A 22,837-nucleotide genomic window follows, 5' to 3' on the forward strand; every position below is an offset into this window, starting at 1 on the left:
ATTGAAAATTCTGTGTAGTTCAGTTTTTATTTGAAAATCTATCTTATTTTTCATTCTACTTTATCAATAGATGATGATATTAATGATGAAGAATTTTATGATGATCATTTAGAAGCATATTTTGAACAGCTGGCTATTCCAGGGATGATATATGAAGCAGGAGGACAGGAGTCACCAGAAAATGTTTTTAAGTTACCTGTAAGTGATTTCTGTCAAGTATGTCTAGTCTTTTTTTTTTTTTTTTTTTCTGGATTATTATTATTTATTTATTTATTTTTGAAATTTGATATTGTAAATTACTGTGTGTCTCATTAGACTTTTTTTTTTTTTTTTTTTTTTTGTTGTTGTTGTTGTTGCTGTTTTGAGATACAGTTTCATGTAGCCCATTCTGGCCTCTACTTACTATGTAGCTGAGGATGACCTTGAACATCTCATCTATCTGCTTCTACCTCCCCAGTTGCTAGGATTAGAATTGTGTACCACCACATCTGGTTCATTTCATGTTAACATTAAACTTAAGACTGTGGTTTTCTGTGGACTTAAAATTGATGAAAAATTTGATTTCTCTCTCTCTTCTCTTACTTTGCTCTCAACTAAGAAAGTAAAAAAGGAAGTTAAGAATTCCAGCACTTGGGAAACTGGATTAGGATTTCAAGGCCAACCTGGGTTATATGCAAGAAGGCAGAAAAATGAAGAAAGTGTAGTCTATGGGCATCCTTTTATGCATTGAGCAATTAATATTTTGTTACCATTTTTTTCTCCCTCTGAATCATTTGAAAATAAATTGCATATGATTTGTGACTGTACACTAGATTTATCACCAGTGAGTAAGAGGCATTTCCCCACATAATCACAATGCTGTTAATCTACTTTTGATGCAGTAGTTTAAAATTAAAATACATTTATATGTATGGGTGTTTTGCTGGCATGTATATTTGTGGACTAATTGCATGCCTGGCACCCTCAGAGGCCAGAAGAGGGTGTCAGATCCTTTGGGACTGCAGGTACAGATGGTTGTAATCCACTAAGTGGGTTCTAGAACCAGACACAAATCCTCTAGAATAGCAGCCAGTATTCTTTGAAATCAGATGTTTCCTGTCCCTACCGACTAGTCCAAAATAATCACTTAGAGGCTTAATATTTCTAATAAATGCTTGCCTGATAGCTCAGGCTTGTTACTAGATAACTTTTGCATTTAAATTAACCCATTTCTATTAATCTATGTATTACCACGTGGCTCGTGGCATGTTACCTCATTTCTACAGTCCTGTTTTTTTCTGCAGCTAGCTGGTCTTCTGACTCCACCCTCCTCCTTCCCATCATTCTCCGTATGGTTTTCCTTCCTAATTTCCTGCCCAGCTATCTGCCTGTCAGCTCTTTATTAACCAATGAGAGTAATACATATTCATAATGAGAAAAGGATTGTTCCACAGCAGTTCTTAACCATTGAACTATCTCTCTAGCGCCTGATACATCATTTTAAATTAATGTCCATATTCTAATTTGCTCAGTTATCTCTAAAATGTTCTTTAGTTTTACTGTTTATGATTCATAATTTAATCAAAGGTTATATGGCCTGTAGTTGCTGGGTTTCTTTATTCTAACTTAGCAATTCTTTTATACATTAAGCATTTTATAAGATGTAGGCTCTTTGTTTTGTAGAATGACCCATAATCTGGAAACTTCTGATTACTATTTCCCCTGATTCGAATAGGTTAAACATTTGGAAGAAATCTAGTGATTGATTTTTCTCATGAGCACGTTGATTAAACATATGCAGTGCTGTGTATTCATTCCTTAACAGCAGTAGACAGACACATTTGTGTTTCTACCATTTTTGTGTTTGATAATGTCATTGTTGGTCATATGTCTCTTGATGCAGATGCATTTTTTTTTGTGATTAAATCATTTGTGTGATGACATATACAGGGGTTGTAAACATCCTGTCTCCAGCAAAGTCTTCACGAGCTGGTGGTAGTTTAATTGCTAAAGCCTCTTGGAATAAAATATTAATTACACTGGTGGTTGCCATGGTGGTTTTTCTGATTTTTCCCTTATTTTCTGTTTGGCATCCCTCAGTAAAGCAGACATTCTGTTCTCCACATTTTCCTTGAAATGTTCTTTTTTAATTTAAAAGAGGATATTTTCTTGACAGGCAAATGAAAACAATATCTTAAACTGTGAGTTCCAATTAGAAAATAACAGCTCTCTGATTTCCCATGATGCATGTACTTCAGGAAGTTCTGGAACAACTCAGAGAGAGTCTGAGGAAGGCCATGGTTGTCTCCCTGGGAACAGTAAGTGTTGAAGTATGATTTTTTTTCTTTGCTTGTTTGAGACAAGGTTTCATATAGTAACTTAGGCTGGCCTGGATCTTACGGTATATTCCAGATGGACAAACTCATTGAAATCTTGCAGCCTTAGCCTATTGACTTCTGAAATGTTAGGCATGAGCCTCCATGTCTGTCTCTCCTTTGTTCTTAAATTTGGGTTTGAGTTAAATTTGGGTCTGAGTTTATCTTTTCAGAAAAAAAAGTCTTTCCTATGATTTGTTATCAAATAACTCATTTTCCCTTCAAATCTTCAGCCTAAAAACTTTGAGACTACGTTTTAATACCTGAGCAGAAGATCAGTTACCTCTTACACAAGAAATAGTTATGGTAATGCCTGTGTGAATTGGTTCTGCTGGAAATACAGTTGTATGTTCTTGGGTTGGGATTTTAAATAGTCGCGTACTACTCAGACAATTGAGAACTAGAAATCAACTTTCTCTATGCCACCTGGTTTCTGATGTGCATTCCCTTACTGATGCTTATTTTCACTTGTTTCCAGTTTTCTAAATTTGTCATATGAATACTAAATATTAAGCTAAAAAGACAGAGTTATTACATTAGACTACCTAAACGTTGACATTTTCCATTTAACCTTTTTTCTTTGTTTTCAGGTGGCTGTGCAGGTATTGTAGATAATATAAAGCAGATAGATAGTGTGTCATCATTTTCTTCTCATACCTGGAAAACTGAGAAGGAAGGGGCACACAATTTGAAGGATATTGTTCCAGATCAAAGCAGAGTAAGTTGATGAGCATTGTATTTCAACTTCCTTCGAATCTCTCATGTTTGTATGATAACAGATTTTCAAAATAAGCAACCACTGTTAGCCTCTGAAAAATATGAAAAAATATAAAAGTCACTACTCATATGATTTGTGTTTGATTGTAAGTATCTTTAGTATCACTAACATAAGCAATTGTATACATTTTTCTTAGATTTAAACATCTGAAGTCATGCATTTAGGTTATTCATTTGAAAAGTTTTTAAGCTAGTGTGCTGTCATTTAATAAAGCACATAGCTGGGTCTGGGTGTGGTGGTCTATGCATTGAATTCCAGCAGGGGGTGGAGGCAAGACAGTTGGAACTTGAAGGTCAGAGCAGCTAGATAGTTCAGAATAGTCTGGGATACTTGGGAACCTGACAAAAACAAACAAACAAAACAAAAACACCACCAAAGCAATCCTTGTCTTTTACTTTACTCAAGCATATTTCTTTTCATGTTAGTTAGATTTCTCATTGTTCTGATACCACCTGGTTTTTTTCTGTCCTGAAACATTTTAGCCATTTCTGACTTCTACCTTTTGGTGTGTGTCTCGTTTTTCAGTAGTGTGTCTGTCTAGCCTAGCTCCCTCCCGGCCTTCCCTCACCTGACTGAAATGGTCTTTCCAGTCTAAGGCTGTGTAGTAACTTACCCCTGACCTGACAGACAGAGGCAGGTGAGGAAAGGAAGGATGGTTTTGTGTGGACAGTGGTTTGAGGAGTTGCAGCCCACTGCTGGAAGGCTTGTTTTTTTGTTTTTGTTTTTTCAAGATAGGGTTTCTCTGTGTAGTCCTCAATATCCTGGAAGTCCCTCTGTAGACCATGCTGGCCTCGAACTCAGAGATCTACCTGCCTCCAACTTGAGCACTGAGATCAAAGGTATGCGCCATCACGGCCTGCTAAAACCCTGAATCTTGAGTGCTTTGGTCCTGGGTTTTTTTTTTTTTTATTATCTTCTTTGTTTGAGGCTTCCTGACAGCATATTGGCAAGACATCATCTTCTTTAAAGAGATTGAAAAGCTTTTGGATTCTGCTAGAGGTAGCATCAGCTTTGGGCCCCAACTGATGAGGCACAGTAATAGTTAGTCCGTGAACATCCTTCTCTCTCTCTCTCTCTCTCTCTTTTTAATTACAATAACCAAGCTGAGAACACAGAATGCATCTGTGAATAGACTTGAGCACGACCACATTTAAAGTTGGTTTTTGTGAAGTGCTTAAATTTGGCTCATACATAGTCCAGGATATACAGAATACTATATAGGTGGTTTATTTATATAATAATCATTTTTTAGCATTTGCATTGCTTTCTCCATTAAGTGTTAAAATGAGTGTGAAAAACAAACTTTACTGTTGTTTCATTAATCATTTTTAAAGGAATGTGCAGGAGAGGATGTTCTGGGGGAAATGCTGCGTACTGTGGATGAGACACTCAACCCTACTTATAGTCACACCACAAATGATGTGAACGATGGCTTTGACCCGGCTGACTCCACAAAACAGGATTCAGAGTCTCCTCACCAAAATAAGCATTTGGCTTCAGATTTAGAAACAGTTTTGAATGTGGATAGATGCTTAAACACGGAGACTCCTACAGTGTTTGTTCAAAAAGTTGGAAGCATTGCATCTCTGAAGACTAATGGTGACAATGGAGTTAGTTCTTCTGATTCTCTTTGGTCACCAACTTGTGAAAGGAGAGCGTGTGAATTTTATGAGTCCGTTACAAAGCCTACTGACCGTAAGTGAACTATTTCATCATAAGTAGAATTAAAGAAGTGTATAAGATGTGTATATATTTAGAGTAGGCAGAGCTGCCATGTAGAACTCTCTGAAGTACTTTAATATTGTCATGGATTATTTTTATTTATTATTATTATTATTTCATATAAGACATCCTGACTACAGCCGCCTCTCCTTCACTTCTCCCAGTCCTGCCCTGCCCCCACCTTACTTCTTCCCCAGATTCACTGCTCCTCCATTTCCTTTTAGGAAAGAGTACTCCCAGGGGTATCAGTATACAATAAAACGTAACAATATACGACATAACAGTCTACGAGAAGGCTAAGTACAAACCCTCATATGAGGGCTGGACGAGGCAACCTAATGGGAAAAGAGTCCTGAGAGCAGGAAAAAGAGTCAGAGACATCCTCACTCCCACTGTTAGGAGTCCCACAAAAACCCCAAGTTCAATAACCATTTAATACATTCTGGTCACATTCATCTCCACCCTCTCTCACCCTCCTCTCACCCTCCTCTCACCCACAAACTCCTCCCCATCAAGTCCCCATCTCACTTTGATGTCTTTTATGTGTTTGTTTCTGCTTTGTGGCCCATTGGGTTTAACTAGAGCCAGTGCACATGGTTTTTGAGACTGTCTTCTGGAGTATAAATAACTCTGTAGTGGTTACATCACTAAAGAAAATAGTTTCCTCTCCCTGCATTGGCCCTTGACTGCCATTGGCTCCCCTGGGCAAGGCAGGACCCCATGAGCTCCTCCTTATGTTATTACGAATTTTAAAGATTTTTGAAATATACTAGTATTGCATGATTGTTGCTCAGAAATAATAATGTTAAGCAGACATCTGGTGCAAATATACCTTTTTTTTGAAAGATTTTATTTATTTATTATGTATAGTGTTCTGCCTGCCTGCCAGAAGAGGGCACCAGATCCCATTATAGATGGTTGTGAGCCACCATGTGGTTGCTGGGAATTGAATTCAGGACCTCTAGAAGAGCAGCCAGTGCTCTTAACCTCTGAGCCATCTCTCCAGTCCTGTAAATGTACCTTTCTGAGTCTTTTCCCCATTATGTCTCATCTTCCATTATAGACTTCTTGGTAAGCTTGTCATGTTGCCATCAAAAAGATATTTTTCTTTTTGGGAAATGGATTTTTCTTTTTTTTTTTTTTTAACATATTTTGAGCAGACTTCAACACTACTGTTAAGTAAGTTAGTTGTTGTATGCGTCATTCAGTGGTTTTGGAATTTACTTTTTAGAAACAGATCTCTCACAGAACGTAGTCTACCAAAATGAGGACGGCAAATGGGTCACTGACCTTGCGTACTACACATCTTTTAATGATCAGCAAGATTTACAGATGTCTCCAAATAATGAAATGAATGAAGACTTCAGATCTGGTAGTAAGTATATAGATAGCCAATTTTGTTGTGCCAGATTCATTGTTTATGATGATATTTTGAGACTAGTCAACTTGTATTGGTCAGTCATATAAAGTCTTTTCTGAAATAATTGTTGTGTTCTGGAAATTGTTTAGTACAAAGGATATAGAAGACAGTTACAAGGCTTGGTAGAAGGAAACAGGACGCAGTTTTACATTACTCCTGTTTGTTGTCCTAACAGGTAAACATGTAAGGAAAGACATGAAGCCTGCTTTAATGTTTAACCAGTGAAAAATTCAGGTGACAAATGAGATTATTGTTTTAGGATAGGTAATAACTAGGTTTATATTTTTCTAAAAATGGAAACTCTTCTTTCTTAATGTCCATGGCTGATTTTTGAGAAGCAGAAAGGCAACACTAGAGTATTGGAGATAATTAACTGAGAAATCCCTTAGGAAAAGCACTTTGAAATGTAATAAGTAGTATTTTGATGTATCAATCCCATGATTTTTAAACACTGTGTAATGCTAACTCATGCAAGCAAATCAAGGTTCTTCTGTGTTATCTTCCCATGGACTGAGTTTCCTATTTGCCCTTTCTTGACTGTTAGATTTGGTTGGTTGATGCTTTCACATTTTACAATAGTGTTTTTAGCTTTTTTTGAGTTATAGATCCACAGGAACATGTCTGTATAAATTATACTATTTTGCATCTAATTTTGGGGGCTTCGTGGTTCTCTTGATGTTCAGTCATAGGTCCTCTGTCACGGTGATTGCTTCAGCAGACACATACCAGCATCATTCTGGCAACAGGAATCCAGAGCTGTGCTCGGCTCTCTGATTTTCCTTACTAGAAGCAGAACTCTGTCTGTTCTCATTTGTGTCTCAAGTTGTGAATGTGAGACTGTCCACTTGTCCAAAAGGATAGTTTGGATCTAATTAGTTCTTTGTGTGCACGTGAGAGGACAATGTCCTTGCTTTGGCCATGAGTGGGCTGTTCTAGTTCACTCTTCCCCTTTCTGTACAGTCTTGAAGTAGCAGGCAGAGGCCTAGACCACAGACAGATAGACTCGACCCTGGTCTCATGTGAGTTAGCCGTGTGTTTAAAGCCCCTCAGGTGGGTCACAGCTTCCTTGTTTGCTGTGCTCCCCACTCCAGTGCCGTGGCTTCTGCTCCTCTTTGCCCACTGCTCCCAGCTTCCTTACTTTGTGTTTTTGTCCTAGAGATTAGGATGTGTGATCAGGCAGACACGTCCCCACGAAAGCAAAGGTACTCGTTCGGGTTTTTGAGGTCAGATGTTAGAGGACTACCTATTTCTGAGTTGTTCTGGGATATGGGACTTTGTAAGGTTGGTACATTCCTGGCCACACAAGTACATGGGCATTCTAGCAGTTTTCTTTGTAACTAACTTGTAGAGAGGCTTTTAGTCAGATGAAATCCTATGTATGTACATAGACAAGTTTCTTTCTTTTTTCTTTTTTAAAAAGATTTATTTTTGTTTTTTTTAAATTATGGTCTTATCTGTGTATAGATAGGTATGTGCACATGAGTGCAGGTGCCTACAGAGGCCAGAGGAGTTGGATCTCGCTAGAGCCGGAGTTACAGGTGATTGTGATGGAGGTGCTGGGAGTTGAATTCAGATCCTCGGGATACATGCTGTTAACCACTGAGCCATCTCTCCAGCTCTAGACAGATTTATTTTTCTTTCTTTCTTTGAGACATTGAGACAGGTTCCTTCTACATATCTCTGGCTCCTAGAACTCATTGTGTAGACCAGGCTGGCCTCAAACTCGGAGATCTGCCTGCTTCTGCCTTTTGAGTGTTGGCATTCAAGGCTGCACCACCACTTCCTAGACAAAGTTCTTAATTTGCATGTTTTCAACTGTTTAAAGCTAAAATAATTGGAGCCTTGATTAATTTAAAGAATGAGTATTTAATTATTTAATTTGTGTGAGTGTTGTATGTATGACATGTGGCTGTAGCGAGCATATGCAGACAGACATGCAACTGTTGCATCTTGTGCATCGTGTGTGGGGATCAGAACAACCTCAGATGCTTGTCTTTACTTTCTATCCTTTTTTTTTTGAGATAAGATTTCCTCTTATTAACTGTTGGCCTGGCCCATGAGCTTCCAGATTCTCCTTTCTCCCGCTGCCGTATTCCTGCAGGACACAGGGATTGTAGACTTGTGTGCTACCATGTCTGGCTTCTACATGGGTTCTGGGGATTTGAACTTGGGTTCTTCTGCTTGCTTGGGAAGTACTTTATCTGCTTAGCCATTTCCTGAGTCTGGAATTTTTCTTATTATGGATAGAACCCTGCTTGGCCTTAAGCCCCTGGGCTCAAGTGATTCTCCTGCCTGAGCTTCCTTAATGGGTGGTACTGTAGGTACATGACATCGTGCTTGCATTCAATTAGAATTATGTGTAAATGCCTTTCCAAAATTAATTAGGGCAAATTGTTGATGAAATTAGTTACAGTATTGTGCATTTTAGTGGAAATTTGACAACCTTGCGTACTTAACATAATTATAAGTCATGTGAATGGAATTTTTACATACTTAAAGAAATTATATTTCAGAACTGGAGAGTCGGCTCAGTGGATAAAAGTGTTTGCTATAGAAGCATGAGGCCTGAGTTCTGACTCATGGTATTCATGTAAAGACTGGGGGGGTCGAAGGTGGTGGGTGGTGTGTGCTTGTCACTCTAGTGCAGGGTTGGAGGGAAAACGACAGATGCTGGGGACTTGCTAGCTAGCCATTGTAGGGGAAAAGTGGACTCCAGGTTCAGCAAGAGACCTTGTCCCAAAAACAGGAGGTTTGGATCAGTAGAGGAAGACACCCGAAGTTGACTGCTGGCCTCCATACCAGACAAGGGAACCTGCAGAGGTGCAATCCCAACATGTGCACCTATCCCCATGAAAAACAGTGTTTCCTTAGTGTTTTATTTCCTTAATTTGCTTTCTGTGTGTGTTAATATAATGTAATTATATAAACTTGTTTCTTTTTAAGGTGAAGTATTGGATTTAATTGCAAAAGATGAAGAAGAATTCAATAAAGAACATCCATTTATACAGGTTTGTGATTACTTGTTCTAACCTAGATTTAAATTTCTTCTTGTATTAATTTAAATTTGGACCAAAAAAAACTCCTCCCCCAGTAGTTACTATAGAATTATTTCACTTTTTTTCATTTTATGACAACTTTTACTTGTTTGTTCTAAATTATTAGTTGAAAACTGATATTGTAAAATACACCTTTGGAGGGAGTGCCTGGCCCATGAAACTCTGCACTGCATTTCCGGTGTTGTATGGAACAGGAGTAAACACGACAGTTTGCGTTTATTTATTTATTTATTGTGTGTCTGCGGTAGGGGATACTTAGGGCCAGCATGTGTGTTCCATGGCTCGTGGTACGTTTTCTCCTTCCACCATGTGTCCTGGTGAGTAAGCTCAGGTAGTCAGGCTACTGGCCTATTTTCCTTTTTTTTGGTTTTTTTGAGATAGGGTCTCTCTTTGTAGCCCTTGCTGTCCTGGAACTCGCTTTGTAGACCAGGCTGGTCTTGAACTCGCTGAAATCTACCTGCCTCTGCCTCCTGAGTGCTGGGATTAAAGGCATGAGCCATCACTGCCTGGCTTGGCCTAAAATTTTTAAAAAGAATTAAGGAGAATTACTTTTAATTATGTGTATGTATGTTTAAGTACCTGCATGTGAGTGCAGGTAACTGCAGAGCTCACAGGTATCAGATCTTGTGGAGCTATAATTGCAGGCAATGAGGCATCAGGTATGGGTGCTGGGAGTGGTTTTGGGGTCCTCTGGAGGAGTAGTATACACTCTTAACCACTGAACCATTTCTCTGGCCCCAAACTTATCTTTAATTTACTTAAAATTGTTTCTAAAGTTTCCATGGATATCTCTGTGCTTTTTAAAAATGTTTTAAGAAAAGTAATTCTCTTTATGTTTGGTAAAGATGAGTATATTCGCCAGGTGATGGTGGTGCACACCTTTAATCCTAGCACTTGGGAGGCAGAGGCAGGTGGATCTCTGTGAGTTCAAGGCCAGCCTGGGCTAAAGTGCAAGTTCTAGGACAGGCTCCAGAACTACACAGAGAAACTCTGTCTTGAAAAACCAAAAGAAAAAAAAAAGATGTATATATTGTGACAGTTCGTGTTTGATTAATATATTCAGACAGTGCATATTATATCATGTATACAAAAATGAGTCCTTCTATAGACTTCAGTAACTGCTCATCCTTATGTTTATCTAAATGTTTTTGGCCACATTTTGAAAAAGTTAATTTTTAAGTTTTCTTAGTTCTTTTATTTTTAGTTTCACACATTAGAAGAACAAGGAGAAGCCTTGTTGAGGGGAAAAAAATGGAACAATAACTTTATTCTTTTCTAGGATGAAAAAATAGATGTTCAGAATACTTCAGTTGCACTTGGTGATACGTCCTGGGTGGCTACAGTTAATTACCATTTGTTGAGGAAATCACTTGGCACATCAGATTTCGACAAAGATGATGGCAGTTACCTACGCCTGTCATTAGGAGAGTTCTTTGCAGAAAGATCTGAAGCTCTTGGATGCCTGGGTGGTGGTAACAATGTGAAAAGAGTAAGTATGGAATGTGTTGAAAGTGGTAGAAGTCACTTATGTCCACTTCGTGTTGCTGTAACACAGTACCCAGTACCCAGGACTGGACAAGGAATACCAAAGGCTTATTTTTGGCTCCCAGTTCTGGAGGCTGGGATGTCCAGGATCAGATGGGCACATCTGGTCAACTTCTGGTGAAGGTCCTGTGCTGTTGTAGCAGCTCGTAATGGAGAAGTGCATGTGTGTGAAAGGGGTATGTGTGTAAGAGAAAGCAAAGAGAAGCAAACTTACTGTAAATAACCCACTTTGGTCTTGACCACTTTTCTGAGAGCTACCCTAATGTCTTCATTAGGGTACATTCCTTTTAGACCAAAAGCCTCGGAAAGACCCCACCATCTCACAGTACCATTACAATGGAGACCGCATCTCAGTATTAGTTTTGGTGGGAGAACCACAGTACCAGGTTTTTACTTTGAATGTTATGGTGGTATAGTTAGAACATAGCAACTTTAGGGCAGAGACAGCCTACGAACTTGGTAGAATAATGGTTAAAAGCTTATATTTTATGACCAGTCAGACCTGGCTTCAGTTCTGGTTCTGCTTCTTATCTAGCTCTATGACACTGAACAACTGTCTTCTGTGCCTTAATTTTTCCATTTCTAAAGTGTAGTGCTGTTTTATAGGATGTTGTAAGATTGAAATGTATTGCTACATATGAAGCAGATAACACAAGTATACACTAAGTAACTTTTGGTATTGTTATATGGTTGATTGGTAGGAAGAATTCTGGGATTCATTATTCCACTCATCTGCAAAGATGTCTTCAAATGTTGGAATGTTTTGATTTAAAATATGTGGTAGGTATAGAGATTTTAGAATGCAAGCAGTTCATACAGTGGTAAGTACTTTAGAGAATGACTGAGTAGAAAGCTGCTTCATTGTGCTGTTCAGAAAAATGTCTAAAGGGGATGACATTGAACTGGCATCAAACAATGACAAAGAGATCAGAGAAACAGTGTTCCTAGTAAAGGAAAACCATTTGTGTGCGGCGTTCCTGGTAAAGGAAAACCATTTGTGTGCGGCCCAGAGGCAGGTATCGGAGTCGTCCATCAAAGGCAGATAGGACTAATGTGAGAGTCCAGGGTGAAGGTAGGCATGGTAGGGTATTAAGATTACAAGTCTTTTAAGTCCAGCACTGGGGAAACTGGGGGTTCCAAATTGAAAACCAGGGTGATCTGAGCCGTATGAAATCGTCCAAAAAAGTAAATAAATAACAAGGACCTGATCATTAGGGCTTTTCCTGTAGGGGTTGGTAGTGTCTCAGGTGAACTTCCAGGAGGGACTAGGAGGCAGAGAATATCTTGGTCATGTTGTCTAGGTCAATTCCATGTTGCTCCTACCTTTGCCAGAGGCCAGTATGGGGGAAAGCCAGTAAAACACAGGAGGAACAGAAGTAGACATAGACTTAAGTGGGAAGACAGGTGGTGAAGGCTGGGGACAAGTATGACCTATTGAAACTTGAAAGGTGCAGGGATTCAAGATTTGTTTTGCATAGGGAATTTGAGTTACAACAGAATTTTTAAAATGTATAATGTGGGTGTTTATTAAGGCTGAATTCACTAAGGACCTGTGTTAGCTTCCTAGTAAGATGGTAGTAAAATGGCTAAGATCCGTTTAAAGAAAGTAGGGTTTGAGGCATGGCTGTTACTGTGAGCCTGTGTCAGCACTTTACATCACAGCAGGAGTGCGGCAGAGGGAACTACCTCATGGCATCTAGGAGGGCTGGAGTCATGGAGGGGGGGGGAAAGAGGAAAGGAGGTAGAGCAAAGAGGACAGAGGAGGGGAGAGAGAGACGAGGAAGGAAGTGACCGGGTCCCAATATCCCCTTCAAGGAAATAAAAGCACTCAGTGATACAACTTCCTTCTCGAGGAACTACCTCCTAAAGATTCTGCCACCTTCCAGTAGTGACACAGGCTGGTCACTAGGCCCTTAGTATATAGGCCTTTGGGGACACTCCAGATTCAAATTATGGCACAGTATAATGAAATCAGTTTCTTTTCTTTTCTTTTCTTTTCTCAAGACAGGGTTTCTCTGTGTAGTTTTGGTTCCTGTCCTCGATCTCACTCTGTAGACCAGGCTGGCCTTGAACTCACAGATTTGCCTGGCTCTGCCTCCCAAGTGCTGGCATTAAAGGTGTGCGCCACCACTGCCTGGCAAAATCACAGTTTCTTAAACTTGAGTAGAATATAAAAAATTTTAAGAAGATTTATTTATTTATTTTACATATATGAGTATTTTGCCTTTATGTTTGTATGTGCACAGTGTGCATGCATGTTGCTTGTGGAAGTCAGAAGAGGAAGTTAGATTCCCTGGAATTGAAGTTACAGATAGTTGTGAACCATCAGGTAGGTGCTAGAAATTGAGCTGGGTCCTCTGGAAGAGCAGTCAGTCCTCTTAACCAGTGAGCCATCTCTCTAGCCCCTAAATTAATTTTTAAAAATTATGTGTACATGCATGTGTCTGTGTGGATTTGTACACACTGGAGGGCCACCTCCAGGCAGCACCAGGGAATGCAAAAAAAAAAAAAAATCCATGAATGTGGTGAAAGCTAAACTTTTTCTAAGGGAAAAATAAGGAAAAAACACTTTCTGATGGTAACTTTGTCTTTTACTCCATCTTGAAAATAGTCCTCTGAAAATCTTCCTTGCTCTCTCTCCTACCTAGCTACTCATTCTCTCTCCTCAGCTCTCTCTGCATACCCAGCTACATCTCCCTTTCAGCTCTCTCTCTCTCTCTCTCACTCAATCCTCATCAGCCAAACTCTGGACAATTATATGTTACATTTTCAGGGACCGATCCATTCTCTTAACACACGATAAATCACACAGTTTCTCTCAGGCTAGAGATGTCACACTGACCAGCCAGTGAGTAATGCTTGGCCATGCACGTAGCCTTAGTGGTCAGGGTTCCCAGACAGAAAGTGGCATTGAAATCTGGGACCTAAGCAATAAACAGTTAGTTGGCTGAACCTTGAATGCTAGGGGTACCTGCAGAAAGTCCATTACTGCAGAAGGTTATGTCTACCAAAGTTGCTTCATGCCTGGCCTTGATTCGACAGACACTTGGGAACTTGTCCTTGTGTATTCTCTGCAGGGGCAGCTAGTCTGTTTTGAATTTGTTCTGAAGTCTAAAATTAGCTGTCTTTGTAACTGAGAATACTGTTACTTTCCTATGTCAGTTATGAAAAATATCCCAGCATTGTTTCTATTTATCAGAATTATACAGCTTAAACAGAAATCATCTTCCGTGGCTGGAGAGATGGCAACAGTTAGGAGCACCAGCTGCTCTTCCAGAGGACCCAGGTTCAATTCCCAGCACCCATATGACAGCTCACAACTGTCTGTAACTCCAGTTTCGGGGAATCCATCACCTTTACACAGACATACATGCAGGGAAAACATGAATGTACATGAAAGAAAAATAAATTATTTAAAAAAATCCTCTTTGTAGCTAAAGTTTTCCTGCCTGGCCCACAGTCAGGACAAATCTCTCTCACCTGCCAGTCCCACAGTCGCTCAGACCCAACCAAGTAAACACAGAGACTTATATTGCTTACAAACTGTATGGCCATGGCAGGCTTCTTGCTAACTGTTCTTACAGCTTAAATTAATCCATTTCCATTAATCTATACCTTGCCACGTGGCTTGTGGCTTACCGGCATCTTCACATGCTGTTTCTCATCATGGCGGCTGGCAGTGTCTCTCTGACTCAGCCTTCCACTTCCCAGCTTTGTTCTCCTCCTTGCCCCACCTATACTTCCTGCCTGGCCACTGGCCAATCAGTGATTTATTTACTGACCAATCATCAACACACTTGACATAGAGACCATCCCACAGCACCTCTTCCTGACCATCTACAGCTATATGTTTGCCCAATAGATGGAATATATACATGAGATAAACACACAGGCAGTGGGCAAACACCCATAGCTGTTATTAGAGAAGGAATGTAGTGGCACATGAGAGAAATTACAGACAGGAGCAACCAGTCAATTAGTCAGTGACCCCACGGCTTTGCCAAGTGGGACTCCCCATCAGGGAATTACTCATCTAGTGGGTTGACCTGCTGAACACTAGTTGTCACCTGCTGTATACTTACATGGTCTCTGGTAAAGCCATTGCTCCCCGCAGCTCCCAGCAGTACACATCCATATAGTGCTTGCAGAGGCTGGAAGCGGGTGTCGATACGCTGGAGCTAGAGTTACAGGCAGTTGTGAGCTGTCATATGGATGTGGATGCTGGGAACGGAACCTAGGTCCTGTGCAGGAGTAGTACACACTCTTTAACTACTGAGCCATTTCTCCAGCCCCTTAGGACCTAAATATAAAACCATACTTTTTTATTTTATTTTTGGTGTTTCAAGACAGGGTCTTGTAGCCCTGGCTCTGTGTAGCCCTGGCTGTCCCGGAACTAGCTTTGTAGCTCATGCTGTCCTCAAATTCACAGATCCTCCTGCCTTTCCTTCCTGAGTGCTGGGAAACTGTACTTTTGAACAACTGTCTTAATCCATGCAGTGAATTAAAAAATGAAATGCTTGAAAGAGGTGGATTGATTGGGGTTTTTGTGATTATGAAAGAGCTGGAAAGGTAACCATTCTTTTTTTATTTTGTCTTGCTTTTGAAACAGTGTCTCACTATGAAGCCCAGGCTGGCCTTGAACTTGTAGTTTTCTTTTTTTTCTTTTTTGATTTATTTATTTAGTACACAGCATGTATGACTGCAGGCCAGAAGAGGGCACCAGATCTCATTACAGATGGTTGTGAGCCACCATGTGGTTGCTGGGAATTGAACTCAGGACTTCTGGAAGAGCAGTCAGTGCTCTTAACCTCTGAGCCATCTCTCCAGCCCCGAACTTGTAGTTTTCTTATCTCACCTTACTCTGTTCAGATTGTAGTTGTGTGCCATATCCTTGACTCTGAACACCCTCTCTCTCTCTCTCTCTCTCTCTCTCTCTCTCTCTCTCTTTCTCTAATATAGGGGATGTAGTTAGTCCTAGCTAACCTGAAAATTGTAGACCAAAATGACCTTGAAGTCATAGAGATCTGTCTTGTCTCTCCTCCTAAGTGTTGGGGTTACAAGTATGTGCCACCATGAATAGCTTTCTGAACTCCTTCCTAAACAGATGAACACAGCAGTAGATCGTAGGAAAAGAGGTCTGACTCAGAATTTTTATTTTGGTATTAGGAAGTTTTACACATTCAATTTACTGGGTCAAGGGAAGAAACTTCCAAATGAATATCAACTAGAAACTGAATTCATATTTTAGATCTGTGATATTGAAGTCGTGTAAAAAAAGTGCAAATTTAGTTCTCTTTAACAAGCTCCTTGAGCCTAGATCTTTCTGAAACTTCCATGAAAGTCAGTGGGAGTGTGCTTAATCTCAAGGCATGTTTTCTGCAGATTAATCTATAGAACAAAATATGCTATATTTAAGTTCTACCACATCCCCCCCCTTCAGAATAGTGCCTAATAGTGGATGTTTGTCATGGTTATTGAAGACTGACTCAAGTGTCACTTCTGGATTGTTCTGAGTTTTTAGGAAGGCTTATCTAATGACGTTAGGTACAGTGATTCACTGACAGCTAGGACTGAAGAAAGAAAAGGTTTTGTCTGAAGCTTCTCCTCCTCTCCCATGTTGCATGTAGAACCCAGGTCTTTCCATGGGCACGGCAGGTACTGCCGTGGAGAACCAGCCCAAAGGTTCTGTCTGGACTTGAAGTGAAGTGGCAAGAATAGATTGTTGAAGTCATTTTGATGTTTTAGTAGTATTAGATCAAGAGGTTTTCAAAAGATTAATTTGTGCTTAATTATTTTTGCAGCCATCATTTGGTTATTTTATTAGATCACCAGAGGAGAGAGAACCTTTTGCATTACTGAAATCTGATGTGTCAAGAAGTAATTTGGAAAAAGAAGTGACTCATCTTCACCACGATTTAATTTCAGGTAGTGGATTTAATGAAAGACTTCAAGGAACTTGTGTCTGAACATGTAGTTCTGGGAATCACATGATCATATCTCTGTGGGTGAAGAAGTATACATTGCTTTGTAACTTTTCAACATTGGTTGCAGATTTAATTTTTTTGTTGTCATTTTTTGTTTGTTTGTTTTTCGAGACAGAGTTCTCTGTGTAACAGTCTTGGCTGTCCTGGAACTCATGCTGTAGACCTACCTGACCTCAAAGTAACTCACAGAGATCCTCCTGCCTCTGCTTCCTGAATGCTGGGATTAAAGGTGTGCACCACCACCTTCCGGCGTAGATTTGATTTTTATATAACCTCACATTTTCTTTTCAGTTCAAAGTAGAGAAGACAGCCAAAATCCACCCAAATTTTTGTATAAACTACTATAGCAAATAAAATAACTTCAAGTGACCTAGTTAAATTTGGCTTATTAAATTATTGCTGTTAAGGAATAATAGGAATTATATTTATTATTTAGATAGATTTTAAAGAGATACTTTGAATTTTATAGTATAATAGTCTACATATAACCTAACATTCCTGCAATATCTATGGAAAGTTTGGTGGGTTGGTTTTTTTTTTTTTTTTTTTGTTGAGACAGAGTTTCTCTATGTAGCTCTGGTTGACCCAGACTCACTCTGTAGACCAGGCTGGCCTTGAACTCAGATATGCTAAAGGTGTGTATCATCATTCCGGGCTAATAGAAAATATTTTGTTAGACTTTCTTGTTTAGCTAAGTTGTTGAGCAATTCCTCTTTGATAACCCAATGTCTTTTGCTGCATGAATATGAAGTTGAATGATATATGCTCCATTCTTTTAAAAATTTTATTATTTTATTTTGTATGTATGGTTGTTTTGTCTTACGTATGTCTGTGTACCACGTGCATGCCTAGTGCCTGTGGAGACCAGAAAATGGCATTAGATCCTCTAGAGCTGTAGTTATAGACAGTTGTGATCTGCCACGTGGGTGCCGAGGATTGAGTCCAGGTCCTCTGGAAGAACAGCCAGTGCTATAAATCATTGAACCATCTCTATAACCCAAGATGTGTTCCATTCTTAAAGAGCCTGTGTTCCAAAACAGGACTTAGGATAAACGGCCCGTGTGTGTAGTTAATTAATTTTTTATCATTCTGAAGAAGTGTATAACTCAGTATTTGAAGCCAAAATACATCAAATTAGTTTTTGTGAGTATTTGTAGGGGAGATTAAAATTCAGAGATTCCCATCAAAGCTTGTCCTTTGTCTAGATGTCTATCATTTAAGCAGTCTTACTGAGGACAACTTATGTTTGCAGCACAAAGATACTTTCCTTGACAATTAATCATTTTGACTGGTACTTTTTTATTTTAGATTTTTTATGAGGGGTAATACATGCCTTTAAGTTGACTATTGTTTATCTTCTATAGGAAATTTAAATGAACAGTCCCAGACACAGCTAAGTGAAGGATCAGTTACACTTCAGGCTGAAGAACTGCAGAGTACGTCACAGGTGGATGAAAATGATGTGACACTAACTGCTAACAAAAGCAAGACAGAGGTAGCTCAAGCTTTTCCTAAAGGGATTCTTATATTATCTTGATATGGCTTTCAAATAAGATGGACCAAGGACACTTGTGAAAATGTATGGCCTGATTTTCCTGGCTTCAATTTGTTACAGTGTCCTTTAAATGAGAAACATTTTAAAAATCAATTTATAATGTACATACAGAAGAATATATAAAACGACTTACATTGAATGAGTTATTACAATTTGTGTGTCCCAGATGAAGAAAAAGAACAGTGTGATGTATGCATACACGGTTTGTTCTTCCTGTCTGATGTGTTACGTCCTTCTTGACTTGGCCAGTAGGAAGTCTGTCAACTTCTACCTCTAGAACCAAAAAACAAAAATTGCCAATAATTCAGAATTCTTTTTTAAACCCTTTTCTAAACAGTCCTTATTACTAGTGTCCAGGGTACTGTATTCTTTTTGCCTGTTTTTGACTTTATGTAAAGGAAACTATGTAGTGTGTCCCTTTTCTTTGACTGCTTTTGCTTCAGCTTTTACTCAGGAGAGGAATGTGATAGAAGGGCATTTTACTTAGCATGCTCTGTTCTACGACAGGAGTGCTAGTGAATGTGTGCTGTGAACAACCTAGTGCAACTGATGGTTCGCACACGTTTGTGGCTCTCACTGAAGTGCCTCTGGCCTGGTGTTTGGAGTAGGTGCCCCAACATAGATGTCTCCAGTGTTCTGTAATAATTCATACTAACACATGACCTCTCCTCATAGTGGGATTACTAAACATTTGAGTAGCTCTGTGGTGGTACTTCTTTGTTTTAATGTGTATTCCTCTGACTGATCACTAATGAAGTTAAGTACTTTTATACTTTAGCTGGTCTTTTAGGTAGTTTCTTAGATGAAATTACATTTGTAGGATTTCTTTATATCTCTGGTAGGAACCTTTGGTCGGTCATGAAATTTTCACCTATCTTCTTCCAGTTTGTGACTTACCCCCGCTTCCCTCCAAGATAGGGGCTCACCGTGTAGTGCTAGTTAGTCTTAGAGGAACTGTGTCATCCAGGCTGGGCTCATACTCTGTCAGTCTTCTGTCACAGCCTCCTGAGTGATTACACAGAGTAGCCACCATGCCTGGCTTAGCCTTTTCACTCCTAAGAGTATCTACTTTTTTTTTTTTTTAAATTAGTTCATGCTTTCTCTATTCCACTAATGTGCTGACTTTATAATAAATCAGATCTGCAAGATAATGTTTCTTTGGTCTTGTCTGTGTTATGTCACTTGTAAATATTGTTCTTGATAGTAAGTCTTGGCATCTACTAAAATCATTTCCATACTTTTTTTATATACCAAACAACTAACCCGCCAACAACCTTATTATATTTATTCTATAGAACAGTAAAATTCAAATCTCTGTAATACTGAATCTTCTATAAACATGTTATTCCTTCATATTTATTGTAATTTTCCTCTACATTTTACGACTGGGCAGATTTTCCTTGTCTTTTGTTAGATTTTTTTCTCAAGTAGTTGAAACATTTTAATAGTTTTTTTCCCCCTTTGGGACAGGTCTCATTATGTAGCCCTGGCTGTCCTAGAACTCACTATGTAGACCAGGCTTTTCTTGAACTCACCAAGATCTGCCTGTCTCAGCCTCTCTAGTGCTGGGTTTTAAAGTTGTGTGGCTTTATTTTATTAATTTTATTTAGAAAAGGACTCATTATGTAGATTAGACTGGCCTTGGTTTTTTTTTTTTTTTTTTCCTAACTTCCTGGGATGAATGTGTAGCTCACTGATTCTTTTACTGAATTTTCTGTATATTTTACTATATTTTCTGTATTGTTTTCCTAATATGAGCATTTATCTAGTGGTATGAATTTTCCAGAGAACACAGTTTTTGCTGAAACCTGTTTTGTCTTTCATTTCATGTTTTGATCCATCATATTTTCACTATTCAGTGTCCTCCCTCACCCCCCAGTCTACCTGTATCAACACTTTTCTCCCTCTCTCCTGCCCGTCCTCCTTCTTCACCCCCCAGTCTACCTGTATCAACACTTTTCTCCCTCTCTCCTGCCCGTCCTCCTTCCCATTCTGGCTGTGCTGGAGATTGAACCCATGGCCTCACACATATTTAGGCAAGCATTCTTCTACTGATTATCCCTCATCCCTGGTCAATGTATTTTCTGATTCCTTAGGCCCATGAATTTTTGCCTTTTGAAAAAAATTATCTTGCTTAGTTTTCAAACATTTATGAGATTTTTCCAGATTTTTAAAAAGTATTTTTATTATTTTAAATTATAAATTATTTTTAATTATATGTATATGAGGGTAGGGACTGTACATATGTGTGTGGGTACCTACTCCTGGACTTGGAGTTGCCGGCAGTTGTGAACCACCTGGCGTAGGTGCTGGGAACTGAACTCAGGTCCTTTGTCAGAACAATACATGCTCTTATCCACTGAGCTATCTTTCCAGATTTTAAAATATTTGGTTTTAGATTAATTGTTCTGTGTTCAAGATTTTTGCTCTTAGTCATTTGAATTTTATCAAGACATGTATTAAATGGATCTGGATTTGTTCAGTTTTAAAAATGCATTTTGTTCACTTGAAGGGAACACCTGTTACATAACTATTGTCTGCTTTTGTTTTTGTTTCATTAATGTGAACTTTGTTAAACAAGAATGCTAAAGTTGATTGCATGTTAAAATTATTTTGCTAGCCGGGCAGTGGTGGCGCACGCCTTTAATCCCAGCACTTGGGAGGCAGAGCCAGGCGGATCTCTGTGAGTTCGAGGCCAGCTTGGGCTACCAAGTGAGTTCCAGGAAAGGCGCAAAGCTACACAGAGAAACCCTGTCTCAAAAAACCAAAAAAAAAAAAAAAAAAAAAAAATTATTTTGCTATTCCTTCAGTCATTTAGGTTTTAATACCACCCACTATGACTGTATGTTTGTCTGTTCCTCGTTATGAGTCTGTTTTTGCTTTAAATTTTTGAGGCTATAGTTTTAGGTCTATATAAATCAAATTTGTTGGGCTAATTAACTTTTATCATTGTACACGTCTCCCTCTATTCCTGTTGTTTTTTTACCCCTGAGGTTGGTATCAACCATGTAAATACAAACTTTTTCCCTAGGGTTGTGTTGTCATGCTGTGTTTTACCCATGACGTTTTTATAGTTAAGAACGACACAGTTATTTATCTGTGTTCCTCAGAGTGTGTGTGTAAAGGTCAGAGGACAACTCGTGGGAGTCAGTTCTCTCCTTCTGCTGTGTGCCGTGTGGGTCTCCAGGTATTGAATGTAGGTCCTCAGGCTTGGCGGCAGTTGCCTTTACCCACTGAGCCATCTTGCTGGCCCTTTACTTTTAATCTTCCCTTGTTCTTATTTTGGATGCTTCTTATTTAAGAAAATAGAAAGAGACTTATTTTTTTTTAAATCAGTTTCCCAGCCTTTGTACATTTCTTTTTTCTTTTATTTATTTATTTTTAAAATATGGAACGCTTCATGAATTTGTGTGTCATCCTTGCGCAGGGGCCATGCTCATCTTCTCTGTATCGTTCCAGTTTTAGTCTGTGTGCTGCCAAAGTGAGCACTGTACTTTCTTTTATGCAATTTCTAGTCCATGACCATTTGAATCTTCTCTCTTATTTGTTGCCTGTTTCCTCTGATCTTTATTCTTTTTTCTTTCGGTATCCTTTTGGATTGTATTTTATAGGATTGTGTTTTCTTTTTTCTATTAATTTCATACATTTTTTTCTATATTAGTGATTATCCAGGAAATTATGACCTATCTTCTTGATAGACTGTTTAATAAAACTTTCTTTTCTTCCTTTCTCTTTCTTTCCTTCATTCGTTCTTCCATCTATCCATCCATCCTTCCTTCCTTCCTTCCTTCCTTCCTTCCTTCCTTCCTTCCTTCCTTCCTTCCTTCCTTCCTATTTGCTTGTTTGTTTGAGACAGTGTCTCTTGTAGCCCAGGCTGCCTTGACCCCACGCATAACTGAGAATAACTGTTCTCCTGACCCTCCTGCCTGTACTTCCCCTGTGGAGGTTATAGACATGTGCCAGCACACTGAGCAAAGGGGGTGCTGTGAAACATGCTGTCGGTTCCAGTTGTTCTCAGCAGGACGTTAGCACTGCCTAGCCTGTTGTCACCAGAGGTAGATGTTTCAATGTGTTGACCATAAATAGTAATTTATAGTTTTTGCTGTTGGGCCCATCTCAGTTTTATACTGTGGTTCCCATTATGTTTTTCTGTGCCCAATTTATAAATTAAGTTTTCTCATAGGTATGTATGTTGTTTAGGAATGGAATAAGCATAGTGTGTGTGTGTGTGTGTGTGTGTGTCTGTCTGTCTGTCTGTCTGTCTGTCTCTGTCTATGTCTGTGTCTGTGTGTCTGTGTGGCCGTGTGTAGTTTGGTGTGCTGTCTTTGCTTTCAGACATCCACTAGGTACATAGATAGCCCTTGAATAAGAGAAGACTACACTAAATAAAGATTAAACTGATCTGTACGTGTCCTTGTAAGCA

At 39.2% G+C, this 22,837-nt stretch overlaps 1 protein-coding gene and 1 non-coding gene across 3 annotated transcripts in view; one reads left to right on the forward strand and one right to left on the reverse strand.

Annotated features, from left to right (window-relative positions):
• Nucleotides 1-22,837, forward strand: part of LOC131895957 (nucleoporin SEH1) — a 117,820-nt gene that overhangs the window by 46,632 nt on the left and 48,351 nt on the right. For both annotated transcript variants that reach the window (XM_059246508.1, XM_059246509.1), the window contains exons 15-23: nucleotides 71-198; nucleotides 2,156-2,297; nucleotides 2,945-3,072; nucleotides 4,467-4,827; nucleotides 6,086-6,229; nucleotides 9,218-9,282; nucleotides 10,610-10,819; nucleotides 16,677-16,800; nucleotides 18,224-18,354. In XM_059246508.1, the coding sequence (XP_059102491.1) occupies nucleotides 71-198; nucleotides 2,156-2,297; nucleotides 2,945-3,072; nucleotides 4,467-4,827; nucleotides 6,086-6,229; nucleotides 9,218-9,282; nucleotides 10,610-10,819; nucleotides 16,677-16,800; nucleotides 18,224-18,354 (1,433 nt within the window). The remainder of the gene's footprint in view (nucleotides 1-70; nucleotides 199-2,155; nucleotides 2,298-2,944; nucleotides 3,073-4,466; nucleotides 4,828-6,085; nucleotides 6,230-9,217; nucleotides 9,283-10,609; nucleotides 10,820-16,676; nucleotides 16,801-18,223; nucleotides 18,355-22,837) is intronic.
• LOC131896240 (U6 spliceosomal RNA) lies at nucleotides 21,797-21,903 on the reverse strand. The gene has a single exon (XR_009375401.1). It is a non-coding gene; the product is annotated as a U6 spliceosomal RNA (small nuclear RNA).

The sequence above is a fragment of the Peromyscus eremicus genome, chromosome 19, assembly GCF_949786415.1.
Source record: "Peromyscus eremicus chromosome 19, PerEre_H2_v1, whole genome shotgun sequence".
NCBI lineage: Eukaryota > Metazoa > Chordata > Mammalia > Rodentia > Cricetidae > Peromyscus > Peromyscus eremicus.